Raw genomic sequence first — 24,035 nt, forward strand, 5'->3', positions numbered from 1 at the left:
GCTGTGTTCACAACGTTTCTGCACTTCAGTGTTAAGTGAAGGGAATAAATAGCAGGCAACGGTGTTATGTGGACAGTATATCGTGGCAATCGGCCGCGACCGTAAACAAGCGAGAACTTGGACTGTCCGACGGGAGACGGGTCAGTGCAGAGAATAAGCCCTACCTCTCTCTCGCAGGGCTGCCATCCTACGTCCGCGTTCTGTGCTTCCACGAAAGCAGAACTGACGTAAGGGTCATAGGGATCTCTGATTCCTTTTCTTGTGGTGAGAGTCTCATTCTAATCCTTTTCTGCACCAGAATTAGTCTCTTTACTCGTTTCAAAATTAGAAAAAAGCAAGCAATTCACAGCGCAAAGAAATTGGATTACATCAAGGTTGGTTGGTAGGTTTGGGGAGGAGACCAAACAGCGAGGTCATCGACCCGATTGCCTTAGGGAAGGATGGGGAAGGAAGTCAGCCGTTCCCTTTCATAGGAACTATCCCGGCCGGCCGAAGTGGCCGCGCGGTTCTGGCGCTGCAGTCTGGAACCGCGAGACCGCTACGGTCGCAGGTTCGAATCCTGCCTCGGGCATGGATGTGTGTGATGTCCTTAGGTTAGTTAGGTTTAACTAGGTCTAAGTTCTAGGGGACTAATGACCTCAGCAGTTGAGTCCCATAGTGCTCAGAGCCATTTGAACCATTTTTTTGAACTATCCCGCCATTTGACTAAAGCGATTTAGGAAAATCACAGGAAACCTAAATCAGGTTGGCCAGATGAGGGTTTGAACTGTCTTCCTCCCGAATGCGAGTCCACTGGGCCAACCACTGCGCCACCTCGTTCTGTTGACTACACAACTCGTTTGGTAGTGGCTACAGCGGAACTGTCTGCTGCGGTTGGGCGGATAGAAGTGGTAGTTCAGGCCCCACCTCTACCTGGATCTCACGCAACCATAGTTCAAAACACTTCCCGCCTAAAACTGCCACGACATAGTCTCCACACAATAGCTGGGCCAGAGACGAAACACTATCACAACCTAAAGATATAAATATTATTTCTATATTCGTTCGTGACACAAACAGCAACTTCTCGTGTGACGAAATATATGCGTTGCCATTTTTGTTTTAAAAGCAGCACATACAAATATGTCACACGTCGGTTTTACAAGCCATTGTTCGTAGACATTAAACAATTCATAATTTGACTTTGTGTAAACTGAAATTGTACTACAGTTAACTTTAAAACAGCCATTCTAACTTCCATGCGTTTTCTTGGTGTGAGCACTAGTTATAAATGCCACTTACTTTGTGACTCCCACATACTCACCCTAAAACTGCTCATTTTGTTGTTGTTGTTGTTGTTGTTGTTGTGGTCTTCAGTCCTGAGACTGGTTTGAGGCAGCTCTCCATGCAACTCTATCCTGTGCAAGCTTCTTCATCTCCCAGTACCTACTGCAACCTACATCCTTCTGAATCTGCTTAGTGTATTCATCTCTTGGTCTCCCTCTACGATTTTTACCCTCCATGCTGCCCTCCAATGCTAAATTTGTGATCCCTTGATGCCTCAAAACATGCCCTACCAACCGATCCCTTCTTCTAGTCAAGTTGTGCCACAAACTTCTCTTCTCCCCAATCCTATTCAATACCTCCTCATTAGTTACGTGATCTACCCACCTTATCTTCAGCATTCTTCTGTAGCACCACATTTCGAACGCTTCTATTCTCTTCTTGTCCAAACTAGTTATCGTCCATGTTTCACTTCCATACATGGCTACACTCCATACAAATACTTTCAGAAACGACTTCCTGACACTTAAATCTATACTCGATGTTAACAAATTTCTCTTCTTCAGAAACGATTTCCTTGCCATTGCCAGTCTACATTTTATATCCTCTCTACTTCGACCATCATCAGTTATTTTACTCCCTAAATAGCAAAACTCCTTTACTACTTTAAGTGTCTTATTTCCTAATCTAATTCCCTCAGCATCACCCGATTTAATCTGACTACATTCCATTATCCTCGTTTTGCTTTTGTTGATGTTCATCTTATATCCTCCTTTCAAGACACTGTCCATTCCGTTCAACTGCTCTTCCAAGTCCTTTGCTGTCTCTGACAGAATTACAATGTCATCGGCGAACCTCAAAGTTTTTACTTCTTCTTCATGAATTTTAATACCTACTCCAAATTTTTCTTTTGTTTCCTTTACTGCTTGCTCAATATACAGAGTGAATAACATCGGGGAGAGGCTACAACCCTGTCTCACTCCTTTCCCAACCACTGTTTCCCTTTCATGCCCCTCGACTCTTATAACTGCCATCTGATTTCTGTACAAATTGTAAATAGCCTTTCGCTCCCTGTATTTTATACCTGCCACCTTCAGAATTTGAAAGAGAGTATTTCAGTTAACATTGTCAAAAGCTTTCGCTAAGTCTACAAATGCTAGAAACGTAGGTTTGCCTTTTCTTAATCTTTCTTCTAAGTCGTAAGGTTAGTATTGCCTCACGTGTTCCAACATTTCTGCTCATTTCTGCTCATTTTATGGTTCCATAACTCAGCCCGTAAAAACAGCCTCTTATAGGGACACTTTGTCGTCTATCTGTCCGTCTGTTAAAAATCCTTTTCCTCCGCAACGGGTAGACGCATGGAGTTGAATTTATGTCACTTACTATGATCAACGCTCCCGTGGCATTGTAAAAAAAGTGAAGCATCTATGGCGATGCAGTAAAAAGATACGACCATTTATGTCACATATTTTGACACTCGCAAACTCATTCATCAAAACATATAGGGTACTACGAAAAATGTTAATGTGTAATTATATCACACAAAAATATTTTTTGTCATTTATTATCTGACTTCAAACTTAAAACATTCTCAAAAGTCCTGGCATTCTCGGGACCGATATCTTGCCAGTATCAATGTTGATAACAGTAAAAAACGTTCAGATTCTCGGTTCACGGGATGGATAATCTGTCTATGTACATAATTTAGTTTTTGTGGAACCCTCAGAGAAGGAGTCCTACTCCCAATTAGCCATTTTTTTTGTTTTTATCAAACTTCTATCCCTAGGAGCTGTGTGGTTAAAACATGTACCAAAGCAAGAGAAACTGATTTACTTATTACTGAACCTAGCGATATAGCGCAGTGGTTAGCGCACTGGACTCGCATTCGGGAGGACGACGGTTCAATCCCGCGTCCGGCCATCCTGATTTACGTTTCCCGTGATTTCCCTAAATCGCTCCAGGCAAATGCCGGGATGGTTGCTTTGAAAGGGCACGGCCGACTTCCTTCCCCGTCCTTCCCTAATCCGATGAGACCGATGACCCCGCTGTCTGGTCTCCTCCCTCAAAACAACCCAGCCCAACTCATTCCTGACTGCAAGTGTTAAAATTTTATAAGCACATCTGTTTGTCTGCCTCATGATATTTGGTTCATTTGTATGTATTTTTCTGCTAACATGTTATTGTCCTCCCTCGATCTCTTCGTCAATATAAGGTGTGTGACATCTGCTACTGTTCTGTTTATTTCTGCTACTAGTGCTGTTTCAGCAGTTGTTTGCACGTTAAAAACGAAACCTAATCTGTATAGCGATCAAGAATAGCGGTAGATTCAAAAAGAAAGAAAAGATTTCAATTGTTTATTGCAAACTATAAAGGATACTAACACACTGCGGATGTCACTGGATACAGAAAGATTCAAAGTTTTGACAGAGCCGCGCTGTTATTTGTTTTGCAGCATTATGGCGACTACACCGCAATAGAAATCATTTTGTGTGTTGGAGCTTGCGCGGAGTCAATCCATTGTTCAAGTGCAACGCGCGTTACGCCGTCAATTCAGCAAGACGCCGCCTGTGCACACGCAGATTTATGGCTGGCACACAAAATTCATGGAAGTTGGTTGCATATGCAAAGGGAAGAGCACTGGTTGCTTCAAATGGTTCTGAGCACTATGGGACTTAACTTCTGAGGTCATCAGTCCCCTAGAACGTAGAACTACTTAAACCTAACTAACCTAAGGACATCACATACATCCATGCCTGAGGCAGGATTCGAACCTCACACACATCCATGCCCGAGGCAGGATTCGAACCTGCGACCGTGGCGGTCGCGCGGTTCCAGACTGTAGCGCCTAGAACCGCTCGGCCACCCGGGCCGGCCGAAGAGCACTGATCGGGCATGTCTAGTGAAGATGTCGAGCGTATCCCAAGTGCGTTCACACGGAGCTCTCCGAAGTCCACAAGACGTGCAGGCCGGGAACTTCAAGTTACTCAAACAATGGTGTGGCGTGTTCTGAAATGCCTGCATTTGAAGCGTTAGAAGTTGCAGTTACTGCAGCAAATGCGTCCTGGCGACCGTATCAGAAGGTATGAATTTTGCTTTTCCAGTATGTGATAGAGGACATATTTTCCGAACGACTTGCCTTCTGGGGGACGAAACGACGTTTCATCTACACTCCTGGAAATGGAAAAAAGAACACATTGACACCGGTGTGTCAGACCCACCATACTTGCTCCGGACACAGCGAGAGGGCTGTACAAGCAATGATCACACGCACGGCACAGCGGACACACCAGGAACCGCGGTGTTGGCCGTCGAATGGTGCTAGCTGCGCAGCATTTGTGCACCGCCGCCGTCAGTGTCAGCCAGTTTGCCGTGGCATACGGAGCTCCATCGCAGTCTTTAACACTGGTAGCATGCCGCGACAGCGTGGACGTGAACCGTATGTGCAGTTGACGGACTTTGAGCGAGGGCGTATAGTGGGCATGCGGGAGGCCGGGTGGACGTACCGCCGAATTGCTCAACACGTGGGGCGTAAGGTCTCCACAGTACATCGATGTTGTCGCCAGTGGTCGGCGGAAGGTGCACGTGCCCGTCGACCTGGGACCGGACCGCAGCGACGCACGGATGCACGCCAAGACCGTAGGATCCTACGCAGTGCCGTAGGGGACCGCACCGCCACTTCCCAGCAAATTAGGGACACTGTTGCTCCTGGGGTATCGGCGAGGACCATTCGCAACCGTCTCCATGAAGCTGGGCTACGGTCCCGCACACCGTTAGGCCGTCTTCCGCTCACGCCCCAACATCGTGCAGCCCGCCTCCAGTGGTGTCGCGACAGGCGTGAATGGAGGGACGAATGGAGACGTGTCGTCTTCAGCGATGAGAGTCGCTTCTGCCTTGGTGCCAATGATGGTCGTATGCGTGTTTGGCGCCGTGCAGGTGAGCGCCACAATCAGGACTGCGTACGACCGAGGCACACAGGGCCAACACCCGGCATCATGGTGTGGGGAGCGATCTCCTACACTGGCCGTACACCACTGGTGATCGTCGAGGGGACACTGAATAGAGCACGGTACATCCAAACCGTCATCGAACCCATCGTTCTACCATTCCTAGATCGGCAAGGGAACTTTCTGTTCCAACAGGACAATGCCCGTCCGCATGTATCCCGTGCCACCCAACGTGCTCTAGAAGGTGTAAGTCAACTACCCTGGCCAGCAAGATCTCCGGATCTGTCCCCCACTGAGCATGTTTGGGACTGGATGAAGCGTCGTCTCACGCGGTCTGCACGTCCAGCACGAACGCTGGTCCAACTGAGGCGCCAGGTGGAAATGGCATGGCAAGCCGTTCCACAGGACTACATCCAGCATCTCTACGATCGTCTCCATGGGAGAATAGCAGCCTGCATTGCTGCGAAAGGTGGATATACACTGTACTAGTGCCGACATTGTGCATGCTCTGTTGCCTGTGTCTATGTGCCTGTGGTTCTGTCAGTGTGATCATGTGATGTATCTGACCCCAGGAATGTGTCAATAAAGTTTCCCCTTCCTGGGACAATGAATTCACGGTGTTCTTATTTCAATTTCTAGGAGTGTATAAGGTAAAGTAAACAGCGCTAATGTAAGACATCGGGGGTTACAAAATTCTAGTCACACCTGGGCATACTGCAGAATTGTTTGTTTCCTCAATTTCACAAAGATTCCAATGATTTCGTTTGTATGCATGACTGCAGCCCGCCTCGCTTTCAACTAGAGGTGCGACCATCTCACACCGCTGGACAAGAAAAGGTGGACGACAGGATATTGTTCATGGTTTTGGTCTCTCAGGACACCAGAGGTCACACCTTGCGTTTTTCTGTGGGGATACATAAAGGACAGAGTTTTTATCCCACCTACGAAAGCCACTCTTCGAGTTAAATCGAATTGTTGGAGCTGTTTATTCAATAAGTAGGGACCTGTTGACTCGTGTGTGAAATGAAAGGGACTACCGTTACGCTGTTTCTCGAGCGAAGACTGGTGCTCATGTTGAATGCGCGGCGTAGTCTCTGTGTGAACATCAACCTTTGAACCTTCCTATATCCAGTGATATTGGCAATATTTTTCTATCTTTCGTAATTTTTCTGTAATAAATAACTGGAACCTGTTGTCTATTTTTGAATCAGCCTGTACTAGTATGTACTGGAAACTAACAGCGGAGACTAAAAACGGTGTCAGCACATTGTCAGACAGCTGTCCTGTACCCTTGAAGACGTCCGTAGGACTTGCTGCCATGGCGCAGAAAATGACAAAACGTCTCGAAAATCGTCTTTATTCGTTTCCTGCAATTGGACAGCAGTAGCTGCAAGTCCGACGTAGGCCTTGACATGTTACCACACGGCCGTACGTTAGAGAAACGACCTTCAGTTAGCTAGCGGCTGCAACAAGTAGCAAGTTCCCGTGGCTGTCTGAAAATAATATTTTCATATTTCTTGTGCTTTTGTTGTTTCCCTACAGAGTGAAAGATTCAGTCTAAAAACAAGCTATTTCTCCGATGTATCCATAGTTCCAGACCGAGCGAGACAGCGCAGTGGTTAACACACTAGACTCGCACTCGGGAGGACGACAGTTCAAACCCGCGTCAGGCCATCTGATTTAGGTTTCCGTGATTTGCGTAAATCGCCTCAGGCAAGTGTGGGGATGGATTCTTTGAAAGGCCACGGTCGACTTCCTTCCCATCCTCCCCTAATCCGATGGGACCGATGACCTCGCTGTTGACTTCTGAAGTAATAGAACCCAGTACGTTGTCCTCGATGGTGAGTGTTCATCGGAGGTGAGGGTATCATCTGGAGTGCCCCAGGGAAGTGTGGTAGGTCCGCTGTTGTTTTCTATCTACATAAATGATCTTTTGGATAGGGTGGATAGCAATGTGCGGCAGTTCGCTGATGATGGTGTGGTGTACGGGAAGGTGTCGTCGTTGAGTGACTGTAGGAGGATACAAGATGACTTGGACAGGATTTGTGATTGGTGTAAAGAATGGCAGCTAATTCTAAATATAGATAAATGTAAATTAATGCAGATGAATAGGAAAAAGAATCCTGTAATATTTGAATACTCCATTAGTAGTGTAGCGCTTGACACAGTCACATCGATCAAATATTTGGGCGTAACACTGCAGAGCGATATGAAGTGGGACAAGCATGTAATGGCAGTTGTGGGGAAGGCGGATAGTCGTCTTCTGTTGATTGGTAGAATTTTGGGAAGATGTGGTTCATCTGTAATGGAGACCGCTTATAAAACACTAAGACGACCTAGTCTTGAGTACTGCTCGAGCGTTTGGGATCCCTATCAGGTCGTATTGAGGGAGGATATAGAAGCGGGCTGCTAGATTTGTTACTGGTAGGTTTGATCATCACGCGAGTGTTACGGAAATGCTTCAGGAATTCGGGTGGGAGTCTCTAGAGGAAAGGAGGCGTTCTTTTCGTGAATCGCCACTGAGGAAATTTAGAGAACCAGCATTTGAGGCCGACTGCAGTACAATTCTACTGCCGCCAACTTACATTTTGCGGAAAGACCACAATGATAAGATAAGAGAGATTAGGGCTCGTACAGAGGCATATAGGCAGTCATTTTTCCCTCGTTCTGTTTGGGAGTGGAACAGGGAGAGATGATGCTAGTTGAGGTACGAGGTACCCTCCGCCACGCACCGAATGGTGGATTGCGGAATATGTATGTAGATGTAGATGTAGATGTAGATGTAGATGTTTGCTCCTCTCCACCAGATCAGCCAACCATAACTCCAGAAGTGCTAGTCCCCCAAGTATGTAGGAGAGCTTCTGTGAAGTTGTAAGTAGGCTGTTTAGGTTTTTATTTTGGTACCGCTGCTTAGCGCTCTGTATGAAAATCACTGACTGTGCTGTGTGCAGTCTGTGGCTGGTTGGCATTGTTGAAATATTCGCTACTGTAGTGTTGGGCAGCTGGATGTGAACAGCGCGTAGCGTTACGCAGTTGGAGGTGAGCCGCCAGCAGCGGTGGATGTGGGGAGAGAGATGGCAGAATTTTGAGAGCGGATGATCTGGACGGGTGTCCATCAGAAAGAGTAAATTTGTAATAACCCGATATCATGAACTGATATATGATGACTTTTGAACATTATTAAGGTAAATACATTGTTTGTTCTCTATCAATTCCTTTCACTTGCTAACTATGCCTATTAGTAGTTAGTGCCTTCAGTAGTTAGAATCTTTTATTTAGCTGGCAGTATTGGCGCTCGCTGTATTGCAGTAGTTCGCGTAACGAAGATTTTTGTGAGGTAAGTGATTCATGAAAGGTATAGGTTATTGTTAGTCAGGGCCATTCTTTTGTAGGGATTATTGAAGTCAGATTGCGTTGCGCTGAAAATATTGTGTGTCAGTTTAGTGATGATCACAATAAGTAAAGAGAGAAATGTCTGAGAACGTTCAGTTTTGCTCAGCTGTTTGAAAATCAAATAGCGTAAGGGGTTTATCAGCACAATCATTCATATATTTTTCTCAGGGGAGGTTTCAAAGTATGGATACCAAGTGAAATACTTTTGTCACGGATGGTTGTAAGGGTTTCACCACCCTGCTAGAGCAAATGTAATCTTGATGTATTGCGCACTTGCTAGAACGACATGGCGGTGCGGTTCTAGGCGCTTCAGTCTGGAACCGCGTGACCACTACAGTCGCAGGTTCGAATCCTGCCTCGGGAATGGATGTGTGTGATGTCCTTAGGTTAGTTAGGTTTAAGTAGTTCTAAGTTCTAGGGGACTGATGACCTCAGATGTTAAGTCCCATAGTGCTCAGAGCCATTTTGCTAGAACGACAGTTCACAGTCACTGCCTGAGACACAGAATATCTTGCCCCTGTTAGAAGAGAGCTGCAATAGAATCGCAGGTCAAGTCTCTGCGGCAGTTGGAGTCGCTCCCTGCCACAGTGTAGTTGTAGTCTGTCGCTGGTACAGCGCATTTACAGTTAGTAGTTGTGAAATTTACAGTGCAGAACAAATTGTAAAAATTTATTATATGGAACTGAATAATAATTGTGATCAACCGCAGAGCTAAATGATACCATGGAATGAGACTATGATGAACAAATGAATAATTGTTAATATAATAAAAAAATCAACAGTGTAATTAAGTCAACCATCTATTGTAAAGTAAATTTTATTATTTTTATTGGCATGTGCGTAGTTAAGTCACTTGTCTGAGATGTTAATATGAATTTGTTTCAATCCTTTCTTTTGTGATTCGTCAGCGCTAAATTACCCAGATTTGTAATATATTCAATTTTTCCGTGTAATGGATTGTAGATCTTTATCAATAACGTAAAAAATTTTCAGAATATCATTGTTTTTGCCAGTAAACTATAAAAGTATAATTTCCCCTTAAGTCATTGTCAGCGCGATCCAGTCATTTATCTAAATTAAAATATTCCAGAATTTTTGTCAGATCATAGTCGTGTGCTCTTTAGTAATCAGACGACCAGATGTGCAGCTGTGTCACTAAGTAAAGTCAGTTTTTCTAGTAATTCAGATCTCAGACAAATGTTATCCAGTATTAGCAGATAGGCCAGCACTGCACTAAGCTGTGCCGTTTACGAGCAGATATATAGACAGCGTTATCCGGCGACACCATCACGAGGTAAGAATTTTTCAGCTTATTTCTCACGGACAGATTCAGATTGATTTCACAGGGCCGTGGCGTAGCGCTGCTTACGTCGAAATTTATCAGTTTTTCATGAGTTAAGATTTATCAGTTTTCATACGTCAGAATTTAATTATCCAAATTTAATTATTTTATATTTTTTATTTATACGGGAAGGTTACATGGTTCTCCCAACGATCTCAGTAATTCTGAGAGAATGTCGTCCTGTCTAGCGGCCTTGTTTCCATTTAGGTGTTTCAGTGCTCAGTCAGATTGTTCCCGCAGTATCATATCTCCCGTCACTAACGATGCGGTCCTCGTTATAATGGCGAGGAACGAGAAAATCCTAGGTGAAATACCCTGAGATTTCAAGAATAACGTAATAACACCAGTTCCAAAGAAGGCAGGGGCTGACAGTCGCGAATATTACCGTATCATCGTTTAATAAGTCGTGTTTTCAAAATAATGACATGAATTATTTACAGAAGAATGGAAAATCTGGTACAAGCTGACTTCGGGCAGGATCAGTTTGGGTTTCAGAGAAATGTGGGAACGTGAGAGGCTACGGCTTAGCTTAGAGAAGATAGGCTGAAGAAAGGCAAACCTACGTTTACAGGATTTGTAGATGCTTCCAACAGTGCTGTCAGAGATACACTGTTTGAAACAAGCTAGCAGAGATAAAATACAGAGAGCGATAATTCATTTACAACTTGCACAGAGGTCATGAAAAGGAAGTAGTAGTTGAGGAGGAAGTGAGACAAGATTTAAGGTGTAGACTGAGCAGTGTGTGAATGAAATCCGAGAAATATGGAAAGTGAATTAAAGTTCAAGGAGAAGAAACAAAAACTTCGAAGTTTCCTGATGACATTGTAATTCTGTTAGCAACGGGAAAGGACTTGCCAGGCAGTTGAGCGGTACAGATAGCGTCTTGAAAAGAATTATAAGATGAACATCAACAACAGTAGAACAAGGGTAATGGAATGTAGTGGAATTAAATGGGGCTCTTCTGAGGGAATTAGATTAGAAAATGAGAAAGTAAAAGGAGTACATGAGTTTCGCTCTTTGGACAGCTATATTGATAACGACCGAAGTAGAGAGCATATAAAATTTGGACTGGCAGCAGCCACATAAGCAATTCTGAAAAATAGAAGTTTGTGAACATCAAATGCAAATTTAAGTGTTAGGAAGTTTTTTCTGAAAAGATTTGGAAATGAAGTGAAACATGGATTATAAGCTATTCAGACAAGATGAAAACAGAAGGTTTTGAAATGTGGTGCTAAAGATTAAATGGGTATATCGAATAGCTCATGAGGAGTTGCTGAATGTAACTGGTGAAAAAAATTGTATCACAGCGTCATTAAAAGAAGATATTATTTGATAGGACACTTTCTGAGGCGTCAAGGTGTCATCAGGCTGGTAGCTGAGGGACGTGTGTGTGTGTGTGGGGGGGGGGGGGTTTCAAATGGCTCTGAGCACTATGCGACTTAATTTCTGAGGTCATGAGTCCCCTAGAACTTAGAACTACTTAAACCTAACTAACCTAAGGACATCACACACATCCGTGCCCGAGGCAGGATTCGAACCTGCGACCGTAGCGGCCACTCGGTTCCAGATTGTAGCGCCTAGAACCACACGGCCACTCCGGCCGGCGGGGGGGGGGGGGGGGGGGGGGTAAAGAACTGTAGAGGGAGACCACGACTCGAATACAGTAAACAGGATGAAATGGGCGTAGTTTAAAGTAGTTTCGCGGACACGGAGAAAGTTCCACAAGACAGAGTAGCATGGAGAACTGAAACAAACCAGTCTTCCGACGGAACACCACGACAAAAACAGCAACGACGTTACTAGTTCTGCCCTTCCAAAATGAGAATTCTAACATCAGCTGACCTAAGACAGACTACTGCACGATCAGCCAAAAATTTAAACTTACCAGAAAAGTAATTGGATTTGGAACTATCTGACAGTCTTTGAGACACCTTAAAAAAGCGCGAAACATCAGTGATAGTATCTTCACAATCTGGTGTACCTACACAAGTTTTGTGTGGGAGTGAGTCTGAACTGATGTTGATGATATCAAAAATCCTCCTTAGTCTGTGCCATAGCGACTCTCAACTGCTATGGAAGTTTCTGGAAGCGTTTCTCGCTATTAGGTGAAGTCTCATTAATATTTGCTCCGATAATATTACTAAGTTTGTGTCCGCTCCGGTAGCTGAATAGTCAGCGTGACGGATTTTCAATCCTCTGGGCCCGGGTTCGATTCCCGGCTGGGTCGGGAAATTTTCTCCGCCCAGGGACTGGGTGTTGTGCTGTCCTCGTCATCATCCTATCATTCTCATCAACTGCAGGTCGCCGAAGTGGCGTCAAATTGAAAGACCAGCACCCGGCGAACGGCCTGACTGACGGGGAGCCCCAGCCATATGATTAAATAAATAAATAAACTAAGTTTGTGAAAAAAATGCTATTTCATACCCACTGATTGAGCTTAAGCTGTGCATAAGATACTGGAGTTACATTCGAGATGACGATGGGCCAAATCCACATCCGGTCTTCCAGAGATAGTTTTTCATCGTTTCCCTACACCGCTTAAGGCAAATGACAGAGCGCTATTTGCGAAGAGGACAAGGCCGATTTCCTTCCCCCATCCTTCCTCAAAACGAGCTTGTGATCTTTCTCTGATGACATCGTTATCGATGGGATACTAAACCCCAGTCTTGCTTTTTAATTATTTCAACAGCTAATTCGTCGTAAATATCCCCGTCACAGCGTGTGTGTCCGAGTTCATTCGAATAAAATACGTGAAAGTATGCAGTGTCCATTTCCTCGACTGGTAGCGAGGTAACAGCCCCATTATCGATGCAGTTGTTTGGTAATGGCAATGGAGAGTTTGGACAGACGTTATTGGTCGCTTTTTCTTTCTGAAGTGTCGCAAGCGGTAGCGCCCTAGCCACACAGCAACACGAACCGCCCGCGGCCAAGAGTTACCGGCTGCTGCGCCTAACGGGTTCTTTTATAATAAGATGCTATCTGCTCCGCCCCCGGCGGCCGGTTTTCGGAAACAGCTCGCAAGCCCGCCGGCTACTGCAACGCAGTATCATTGAACTTGAAGGTTGAAGCCTTTCTTTTTCCTTGTCACAGTTCCCACATATCCTTCGAGAAAGCGTGGACGGAAACGTACCGTGCCCGGATTTTCTCACCTTATTTCAGGACTGTTCACCCGCTCTATGGCGAAAATATGGTTTCCAAATCTCGAACAGAATTCCTACGAGGCTTCGTCAAGTATAGTGCGTTTGAAATCGTCAGAAAAATGGGTACACGCTATTGGAAACGATGGACCACAAGAACCAAAATGACACAATAGTAACAGAACATCATGAGAAAAGTTCTCGGATTAAAAATGGTGTAATGCAGGGGGCAGTCTTTTTCATCAGCTGCTCAACCTGTATATCGAAGATGCAATGAAAGAAAAAAACTGAACAGTTCAGTAGTGGGGCAAAAATCAGAGACAACTGATATCAATGATAACGTTCGTCGATGATAGTAGTAGTAGTAGCTTTTTCATCCGTAGATCTCTTTTTACAAGGATATAGGACATGTCAAGTTATTTACAAATTTAGATCAATTTAAAATAAGCTAATTCGTGTACACATATATTTACAGACTTCTAGTTAGAGACAATCATTAGATTCACTCCTGGTATAGAACACTTTTATTACAAATAACTTATTAAATAATGTAATGCCACATTGTCCACTCATATCTCACAATCAGTCACTGCACACACTATCCACACGTTGTTCCATAACACTTCACTCACTACACACACACACACACACACACACACACACACACACACACACACACTGGTGATCTCTGGGCCATTTTCTGCATCGCAACTTCCCATTTGCTATCCTGAAAAACTGAGTCAGCATCCCTCCATAATGAGTGAGATGTTGAGCTCAGAAAGAGGAAGAGGTGTTAGTATTGTACTATGCATAACTTAGGGGTAAGTATTTCTAGAAAGGAAAAAAGAATGAAAAAAACATAAAAGTGAAGGTGTTATGTGGAATGTTGGATATTTTATTATTATTATTATTATTATTATTTATTTCTACAACATTTTTTATCAAACCCCTACTCTGTTTTAGCTAAATAATCCTTAAATGTATGAAATGCATTGCATAACAGGTACGTTTTAGCAGCCTTTTTAAATAAGTGTATTTTTGAAATTTCTTTAATCTCTTTTGGTAATTTATTGTATAGTTTTATTCCTTGGTAGAAAATGCTGTTTTGAGAGATATGTTTATTTTTTCTTGGTAAATGTATGTTGAATCTATCTCTTGTTGCATGGTCATGGACAGAGCTGTTTGTGCAGTAATTACCAATGTTATTTTTGATATGTACAACTGACTGGTAAATGTATTCACATGGAGCAGTTAAAATCCCGTGTTCTGAACAGATCTTTACAATGAGCTCGACTAGTATTTTTTGTCATTATTCTCATGGTTGTTTTCTGGAGTTTGAAAACTGTGTTCGTATTTTGTGCCTTTGTTCCCCAAAAAAGAATGCCATAGCTAAGAATTGAGTGTACGTATGAATAATATTAGCTAAAAGACACTGCACGTCACACCCTGATGATGGGATTCTAAGGGCATAACATGCTGATGACATTCTGTTTGCAGGTACCTTTGTATGTTCACACCACTTCAGCTGAGAATAAATATTCATTGCTAGAAATTTTGCATTTGTTACACAGTTTATAGAGGTGTCACCTACATTTAATTTAACATTGCAATTTTTCCTCTTCAAACTGAAATTCATGGCATTAGTTTTCTTTACGTTCAATGTCACTTTATTGCTTATTGACCAATCATAAACTTCCTTGAGAGTTTCATGTGCTTTCTCGGCAAGGAGTTCTCTTGTTTTCTCAGTGACTATAGTCTTGCTGTCATCAGCAAAGAGAATTTTTTCACCATGAGTAGCACTACTGGGAAAGTCATTGATGTATATCAGGAATAGTATTGGTCCTAATATGCTACCTTGCGGACCCCCTATATTAATGTATTTTGGTTCTGATAAGTGTTTTACTAGATGTTTAGATCTATTTGAAGTGTGTGTTATCTCTGCTCTTTGTACCTTATCTGTTAAGTATGATCGAAACCAGTCATTAGCTACCCATCTTATTCCTAATGCTCCTAATTTATTTAATAGAATATTGTGGTCGACTGCATCAAACACCTTAGAAAGATCTAAAAATATGCCTGTGACACACTCATCTTTATCAAGCGCATCAAGTACAACTTTTGTGAATTCTACTACGGCTGACTGCGTATTTTTGCCACTTTGGAAACCAAACTGTGATTCTCTTAAAAGATTGTATTTATTCCGGTAATTCATTAATCTGTCTTTCATAATTGCTTCTATTATTTTTGAGAATGCTGACAGCAGGGAAATGGGCCGGTTATTTTCTATGACTTCTGCATTACCTTTCTTAAACAAAGGTACAAGTCTCGCTTATTTTAACTGCTCTGGAAATGTCCCTGATGTGAAGGATTATATCTTCTGCCCCCCCTCTCTCTCTTTGGTCTAACCCTGCGCAAGAGTGTAGTGATCACGTAGTAAGCCCCCCTCACTTGGCTCTTGGTTGTGGTGATTTGCTTGTTGCAAGCCCAGCCCGGTCAGGCCTTTAATCTGATCTATTCAACGCAATGCAACATCGGCCGTCGACTTTTCTTCCCATTGCCCTTTTGCTTTCTGACTGTTTGGCCGAAATATTTCAACTGATTTTCGTTGACAAGAGACGACCGTCTTGTACTGATGCCGAGCTGCCTCAGACTCGATTCTTTAGTTCGACGTGCTGTGCGTGGCATTCGAAGTGTCTTCTACAGCGCCACTTTTCCAAATCATCAATACTGCGATGATCCACTTTCTTCATCGTCCAGTTTTCTACTACAATAGTCACCATAGGGCAGGTTATAGTTCGGATGAGAGTGAGCTTAGTCTTGGCAGTTATGCAAGTGTTCATCCAGATGCGAGGAAGTTTTGCCTTAGAATTTCTCGCGATTGAAATACTCGTACGGATTTGAGGCTCGCCATCTCCAATATATGTGATAACAGAACCTAAATAGTCGAAGCGACTGACTACCCCGTAGCCAGCAATTCTTGTGATGTCAAGTTTGTTGCCATTAGGAGGCGTTACAAGGATCACTTTGGTCTTTATATTGTTGATTGCAAGACCATATTCTCAGCTTCGTTCGGCCAGTGTTCGCATGATGATTTCCAGTTGGCATTCGTCTGTTGCAATTATCAGTCTGCATCTACAGAGAACACAGTGCAATTTGTTTAATAATTTTTGAAATCATGTTACTAACAGCAACGGTCTGCACCTTATTCTAATGAAAATAATCAGTTATGATCTCGAATGATGTTTCATTTTATTACTGGAGACAGGTTTCGGTCTCAGTAGACCCTCTTCAGAGTAAATGATGACACCACTGGTGACCCGAAAAGATAATTCGCAGAGTTTTGGTATACTTGTTTACTGGGAGCCAGCAGTCGTCAGTTGCTCAGCTGGTGCCTTCTAGCATATACCATAGCTCTGCTCATCGTCTATGTGGGTCACCAAAATTATCACCGTCTGGAATGAAGATGGCCAACTAAAATTGAAGCAGATCACCAGTAATGAAATAAAACACCATTTGCGATCACCACTGATTATTTTCATTAACACTTTGTTTACACTGTGACGTCAAGTGAGCAGGTTACTGTTCTACCTGCTATTTCACAAGCCACACCCTATTATCGATGACGTCATCATGTTCACGTGACAATCTACGCCCTCGTCATATATGATATCATTCACATTCTAAGATGCCACACTTCACTTCTTGGAACGGCGGGGGCCATTAAAAAGAAACAGTCAGTCGCTATGTAGCATTTTAGTGCCCATATAAATGAAACAGCCTATCACAATGTAGCTCCAGAACACCCATCTAGGCTATGCTCGGAAGTATCCGAACGTATGAAGACGGCACTAGGACCCTGTTACATCTGCACGCACAGTTAATTAGGAGCAACATCAAATACGGCTGCATGCAGTATGGCTCCGCTTCCATGTCTGGATTGAAGATCCTAGGCCGTACACATGAATAAACCCAAACCTCTACGACTAAAATTATATAGTATGGTAAGATCTTGGAACATCCGACAGCAAAATGTTAACATCAGTTTCGAAGAGGACATCTGATGTCAAGCAAATGATATCGCTTCAAAATTTATGGCCATACAAGTAAAGCGGCCGTACCCCGAGTGAACTGTAAGCCTATACACTACGAAAACTGTATCGTAACTGCCATGACTGGTACAAATTGTACCCAAATGGTTCCAATATGCACTCTCTGCAGGAGCCACATTTTTTGATGATCAAACAGGGTGTGGACAATTTCCTGCTGCCTGAATGCCCCGACATGTTAGAATTGGGGCCAACGAACGTGCAGACCAACTGATGAAGAAGGTGCTACATCTATTTCCCACCGACATACTCCTACCATACTGTGATTTTAGTAGTAGGCTTGCGAACCAAGTAGAAACGGAATAGATAAAGCTAGTGGATTTGTACCGTAAAATCGAAGATACATTGTAATGGGCGATTCAACAACCCACGCCACCTTCGGTTTCTTAACTCAGCGCTCACAAAGAGATAATTTGCCCCTGTTAGCAGACTAAGAGCGGGTCACGTGAATATTGATAAAACGAGACAGTTGCTAAAATTAATTACCTCTCCAATCGCGAATTCTGCCACACTGACGAGGACAATGTACATATACTACATAATGTGATAAATATGTACAGTCATCCAGCGACAGTTCCATTGTACAGTATTTTAAACCTTAGAGACTATTTTCCTTATACAGTTGCTCTTATAGGCCCGTCGCCAAGTGTATTTGCCATTTCATCCGTCTTGGGAAAAAAAAGGAACTTTAAAATTGAGCGCCTTTTCTTATTGTCCTTACGTAAATATTTATAACTGGATTTTACAAAATTTCGTCATTTTTATTGTAATGGTGCAGTCATACTAATGTACCTTGTTGACGTACGCCCCTGGTAGCTGAGTGGTCAGCGCGACGGACTGTCATACCTAACGGCCCGGGTTCGATTCCCGGCTGGGTCGGAGAGTTTCTCCGTTCAGGGACTGGGTGTTGTGTTGTCCTTATCATCATCATTTCATCCCCATCGACACGCAAGTCGCCGAAGTGGCGTCTACTCGAAAGACTTGCACCAGGCGAACGGTCTACCCGACGGGAGGCCCTAGCCAAACGTCATTTACCTTGTTGACTATCTATATCATTCAATAATGTTTCCATATAGTAATGAAGTCGAACCAATATTCTGTTTGCTTCTTTATGTGAATAACTGAATCTGTTGGGTTCTATCTAAAACCAAACAAAATAAAACAAAAAAAGTTGTCCTATTTAAATGTACAAAGTTGATTTAGTTTCCTCCACTTTCCAACGGGTTATATGCAATGTGAGGTTCGACATTCGAGTAGTTTCGTGCAATAGAGACTTGCACTACTGTACGGCCACCAGCAAAGTGCATCGCAATCTGTACACGAACAACTGCGATAATACGGTTGCGTGTGGCTAGCAGACATGAGTGGCGGCAGCTGTAGCAGTGTAGACGACCTTGAGGCCAAGCCAGTGACTCAGGAAGACCGCTGGCTGAGGGAAGCAGAGTGGGGGCCTCCACTTTCACCGCCGGCCGGTTGTCTTCAGGATGAAGAGCCGGCGGCTCGGGCACTCTCAGTCCAGACTCAGAGCTGCGACCGTCCACCTCGACATCTACAGACTCGAGACCTCGCCGACCACCATGGCAGCTTATGGATGCGCGTGAGTTGAGGATGGATTACTAGCACATGCGTCTTTCCCCACAACACGATACCTGTGTCCAGGAGAATTCCGAGTGTCTTGTCGACATTACAGTCCCAAAGGACGGCTTATGTCAAGAGTTACTGATGGGACCGCGAGGCATTTGGACAACAATAGGAAAATGGGCATTTTACTAGTTCATGCAACGACAGACCTTCAGATAGTGACCAATGCGAAAGCGGCAGGATTAGGCTGATTATGTCTTTTTGTCCTTTGTTTACTTTGTCATATGGGGTTTAGTTGTCAGTGGATCGGTGTCCACTAGTCTGCTGCAAAAGATCTTTCAGTTGAGCTCTTCGTCTCTCTCTGCACTCGTATACTTCAGTCATTGCGCAAAATATAGGGTGACCAGAAATAGTCTGAAAAGCTTGTAAGGGTGTTCCGCGGCAGGTTGTATTTGGTAAGGTCTTATGGGGCCAAACTGCTGAGGTGCTCAGTCACTAAGCTTACACACTACTTAATCTAACTTACTCTAAGGACGACACACGCATTCATGCCGGAGGGGGGATTCGAACCTCCGACGGGGAAGCCGCGCGGCGGCAGGATGTGTTGAGAATTAATTGTTACGAAAAAAAATCGATGCGCTGCGTCGTTTCCGAGTTTATTACTATTTTAGTTAAGCAATCAGGCAGTTGCTTGCGCAAATTCATGCGGCCCCTCAAGATACAGTTAGTGTCAGTTCTTCTCATAGTATTGTAGATGATAGTGCACGAGGCTGCTCAGCATTTGGCTGTCCAATTTCTGTATGGCTCTCTGGTTCGATTTTGGGAAACCAAACAAGTAACACGTCCCATGCCCAATTATTGTATCGCTCTCTTGTTCGGTTTTAGGAAACTAAACGAAGAACACGTTTGGTGACACCACCGTCTGTGGCGGGCCGCCTGAATTTTCGGGAGCAACAGCCTGATGGCTAACTTCTATGTTAATGAACTCGGAAATGGCGGAACGTATCGAATTTTTTTCTTAAGTTATCCCTGCAAAATCCTTACAAACTTACAGACTGTTTCTCACCACCCTGTATATGGTTATGGTCATTCACATCTGCATATTATACAAACAACTGTTGTTCATACGTTCCCAAACATGTTTTAGAATGTTTGTGCTGTCACTTGTATTCAGTTCTGTAAAATGCAGACATTTTTTGAGAATTAATTATTCTAACGAAATTAAGCCTTTTGCAGTTTATGTTTGTTGTGATTACCACCTTCTATTCTACATTGTTAGGTTTTGTAGAACCCTCTTTACATTATTTTACACACGTATCTTGTCCTTAGCAACTAAATGATGTTATTGTGAGTCTGGCTGGCAAATTTTTGAGGAATTCCACTCGTGAGTCATCTCAAGTTATCGCAAAATACAGTAGCGAAAAAAGAGAAATTACTTTTATAGATGTAGTAGTTTGATTACTTTCAAGCCAAACTCACAATAACATCATTTAGTTGCAGAGACAAGCTACTGGTATACAACACTGTAAAGAGGGTCACATAGAACCCAACAATATAGAAAATAAGGTAACAATCACGACAGAGATAAACTGCTTTAAGGCCTAATTTCTTTAGAATAATTTCTGTTTAAACATGTTTGCATTTTACAGAATTGGATACAAATACCCACTGATGATAGATCAAAGGTGCTGGAACATGTTTGGACGTTTATAAACAACTGTTGTCTGCAGACCTGAATTCCCAAAATTTAATCCGCAAACACAGCTGCTGCTAGAGCTTCAGTATCAAACGAAGACTAATACGTATGGTGTTTCTACATTCATATTATTAACTGCTTAGTGTGTATAGAGGATGCCGGGCTCAGAAACATGTAAACCAATAATGGTATACTGGGTATGTTGGGTAAAGAATTTGTAACCAACTAATATGGTAAGAACTTAAGAGTTCTAATCGCTGTTTTATTAACAATGGATCGGTAAGTTGATCACCACTGGAAAACCAACACCGAGTGTGTAATCTAAAGGTACATGTAAGGTAAAGGATTGCATATTCGCGATAGATTTACATTTACAACTTTTTTTCGCTCTCTAGCATGGAAGCATTTCATCCTGTTGTATACATCATATTAACAGGACCAACTACAAATATCAATTTTTATATGACAAGCACAAGTCGAATTTTAAATGATGATTAAGTACCGCAAACATTAGTGGGTCATTTCATGATGTGGGTAGGTAATTTCATGATAGGTGTAAGGTAATTTTGTGATTGTTTTGCGCGGGGGGTAGCCGCGCGGTCTTTGGCGACTTGTCACGGTTCGCGTGGCTCCCCCCCTCCCCCACCCCCTTGGAGGTTTGAGTCCTTCCTTGGGCATGGGTGTGTGTATTTCCCTTAGCGTAAGTTAGTTTAAGTTGGATTAAAGTAGTGTGTAAGCTTAGGGACCGATGACCTCAGCAGTTTGGTCCCACAGGACTTATCACAAATCTCCAAATCTCTGTGATAGTTGTAAGATTATGAGTAGAGTGCGGCTGAGTCAACAATATCTGCAAACAACGATGTTCCACAAGACTGCAGCCCAAAGTGGTCCATTGCCCCTCCAACAGGTGTGGCCGCAAGGAGTTAACAAAAAATGTCACGAAATTACCTTTACCATGAAGATACCTTCCTTTGCCCTACTATATGATCGGTGATAAAAATTGACGCAGACACGCTAGTCAACACTTCTCTGATATTTTCTATATTTTGTGTTTTCTTTTAGTATATTCTCATCTGAAATACGAAGAAAGTATTTTGAGATAGGTAACTTCGTGATATGCTGAAACGAAAAAATATTTACATCAACGAACGTGAAGCCAATCAATTTTGCTAAGTACACTGTTTTCATAAAGTTAAAAGAATCCGAGCTATAGCGCATAACTGTGGGCTGCGTGTAATCTTTATCTTTACAAACTATAAGCTAAGAATTTCCTTCCAAAACTTAAGCACCAACCTTTGTCACGAAAACAACAAAATTAAGCGCGATCCATAGTGAATTAGCAACATTCTTGGCTAAGAAAATGATACGCTGTTTTTACTCTTACCTTGACTGATTGTCTCAAATATTTATAAATAGAGCACATGTTTTTACAGTTATTAAATCTTACAGCGAACGACACGTCAGCTAGGTCAACAATATCTCGTGCTGCCAGTATTGATGTCCCAAGTAGCTACAAGCCGTGGTCGTACGCTAACCTGCAACGGGCGTAGTCGCACGTTACAGTGGCTTAAAAAAATCACGAAATTATCAGTGTCACGGAAACACTTTCCTTTATCTTGCGCTCCACTGTCCACTGTTCAGTGCATGCCAGACGATAGTTCCTACCGAAATTAGCTATTTTATGCCCCATTTCACTCGTGGCTGGAGTGACGGAAAAACGATTCTCTATGCTTCTCTGTACGCTCTCTAGTATCTCTTATTTAATTGTTACGGTTTCCAAGCATGAAACACGATGGAGGCAGCAGAACTGTCGCAACGTTTTTCATCGAATAAGAGTTCTCTGAATCTGCAACGGAGTTTCGCAGTAGCGACTCCATCTTCCTTGCACATATTCTCAATTACTTCCTCTGGGCATCTATGTTGCATTTTCTTATCGAATGTACTCAGCCCACAGATCCCTAGTAACGCTTTTCTAAATTCGAAGTCTGGTGACACGCACACTTGACAACGGCTGCGAAGGCTGCAGCAGTGTCTAGGGTGAGCCGGCCGGTGTGGCCGTGCGGTTCTAGGCGCTTCAGTCTGGAACCGCGTGACCGCTACGGTCGCAGGTTCGAATCCTGCCTCGGGCATGGATGTGTGTGATGTCCTTAGGTTAGTTAGGTTTAATTAGTTCTAAGTTCTAGGCGACTGATGACCTCTGAAGTTAAGTCGCATAGTGCTCAGAGCCATTTTAGTGTCTAGGGTAAGTGCGGTGTTTCCTTTGTCAGTGAGTTTCACTTACTTAGCCAGCACGCTTCCGACAAACCTATATCTTCCGTGCACCTTCCACACGTGTTCGATTTCAGTCACTTGTTATTATTGTCCCCAAATATTTAAACGCTATGACTGGTTTCAAGAGTTTAACAATAATCTTGAAGTCAGATACTACCGAAAATGGAGTGAATGGAAGTAGCTTTCAGTTTTAAAAGAAAAAATTGGCCAGACACTAAGGAATCGCGCACTGAAGGTTCCTTACAAAATTATGTATATTCAAAGTTTATCCATTCTGGGAATCGAGAATATTGTCGATTTTTGCCCCTTATACACGTTGATACTAGCAAGATAGTGGTCCCAGGGATTCCAAAACTTTTGAGACTGTTTTACTTTCAAGTTTGAAGTCGGATAAGAGATGACAAAAGAAATATTTTTTTCGTGCGATATAATTTCAAATGATTGATTTAGGATTTTTCCCTTTACCTGTACTGTGGAACCTTTCTTCTTGCCAAATGTTATGATTCTAAGTCAACAGGAATCACACTACAGCTTTTGATTAGTTGGTTTCCGAGTATCAAAATACGTGACTTAAATCGCCGTATGTTTTGATTTCAGTGACTTAGAAGCTTAAAATTTTCACGCTGCCAAGGGAGCACAGAAGTTAGTACGTGACGCAAATCAGAATTTGATACGCAAAACTTTTTCAGATAAAAACAGACAGACAAACAGACAGAGGAATAAAAAAATGACAAAATGTAATTTTTCAGGTTATATAATTACAAATTAAAAGATTTTCGGATTTTTTCCTTTACTTGTACTGCGAAACATATATTCTTGCCAAATTTGACGATTTAGGTCAACAGGGAGCAGCCTGTAGCTTTTGATGAGTTAGTTTTCTAGTTTCAAAATACGTGACATAAGTGGCCACATCTTTCGATTGAACTGACTTAGTAACTTAACATTTTTACATCGCTAAGGGACCATAGACCATAATATGTGACACATATTTAAACTTGGTATGTATGCTTATTCCTGAGGAAAAAACAGACAGTCGGACACACACACACACACACACACACACACACACACACACACACACACACAGAAAGAGAGAGAGAGAGAGAGAAAGAAAGAAAGAAAGAGAGACAGACAGACAACAAAGCGTTTCTGTAAGTGCTCCATTTTTACAGATTGAGGCACTAAACCCTTGAAATTGATAATTTTAAAAATAAATATGAATATTACGTCTTGTGCTTAACTGCAAACTGATGATTAGATTTCAGACCCAGCTCACTCCTTTGTAAAATCAATAACCTTTAG

The 24,035-nt window shown here is 42.9% G+C and overlaps 2 protein-coding genes across 2 annotated transcripts in view; one reads left to right on the top strand and one right to left on the bottom strand.

Moving 5' to 3' along the window:
- The window catches only part of LOC124712373, a 623,942-nt gene that overhangs the window by 149,449 nt on the left and 450,458 nt on the right, over positions 1–24,035 (bottom strand). The window lies entirely within an intron of this gene.
- Positions 18,684–24,035, top strand: part of LOC124711337 (superoxide dismutase [Cu-Zn]-like) — a 121,097-nt gene continuing 115,745 nt past the window's right edge. Inside the window, exon 1 of the mRNA XM_047241372.1 lies at positions 18,684–18,782. Coding sequence (XP_047097328.1) covers positions 18,763–18,782 — 20 coding nt within the window. The 5' untranslated portion in view covers positions 18,684–18,762. The remainder of the gene's footprint in view (positions 18,783–24,035) is intronic.

The sequence above is a fragment of the Schistocerca piceifrons genome, chromosome 8 (assembly GCF_021461385.2).
Source record: "Schistocerca piceifrons isolate TAMUIC-IGC-003096 chromosome 8, iqSchPice1.1, whole genome shotgun sequence".
Taxonomy (NCBI): Eukaryota; Metazoa; Arthropoda; class Insecta; order Orthoptera; family Acrididae; genus Schistocerca; species Schistocerca piceifrons.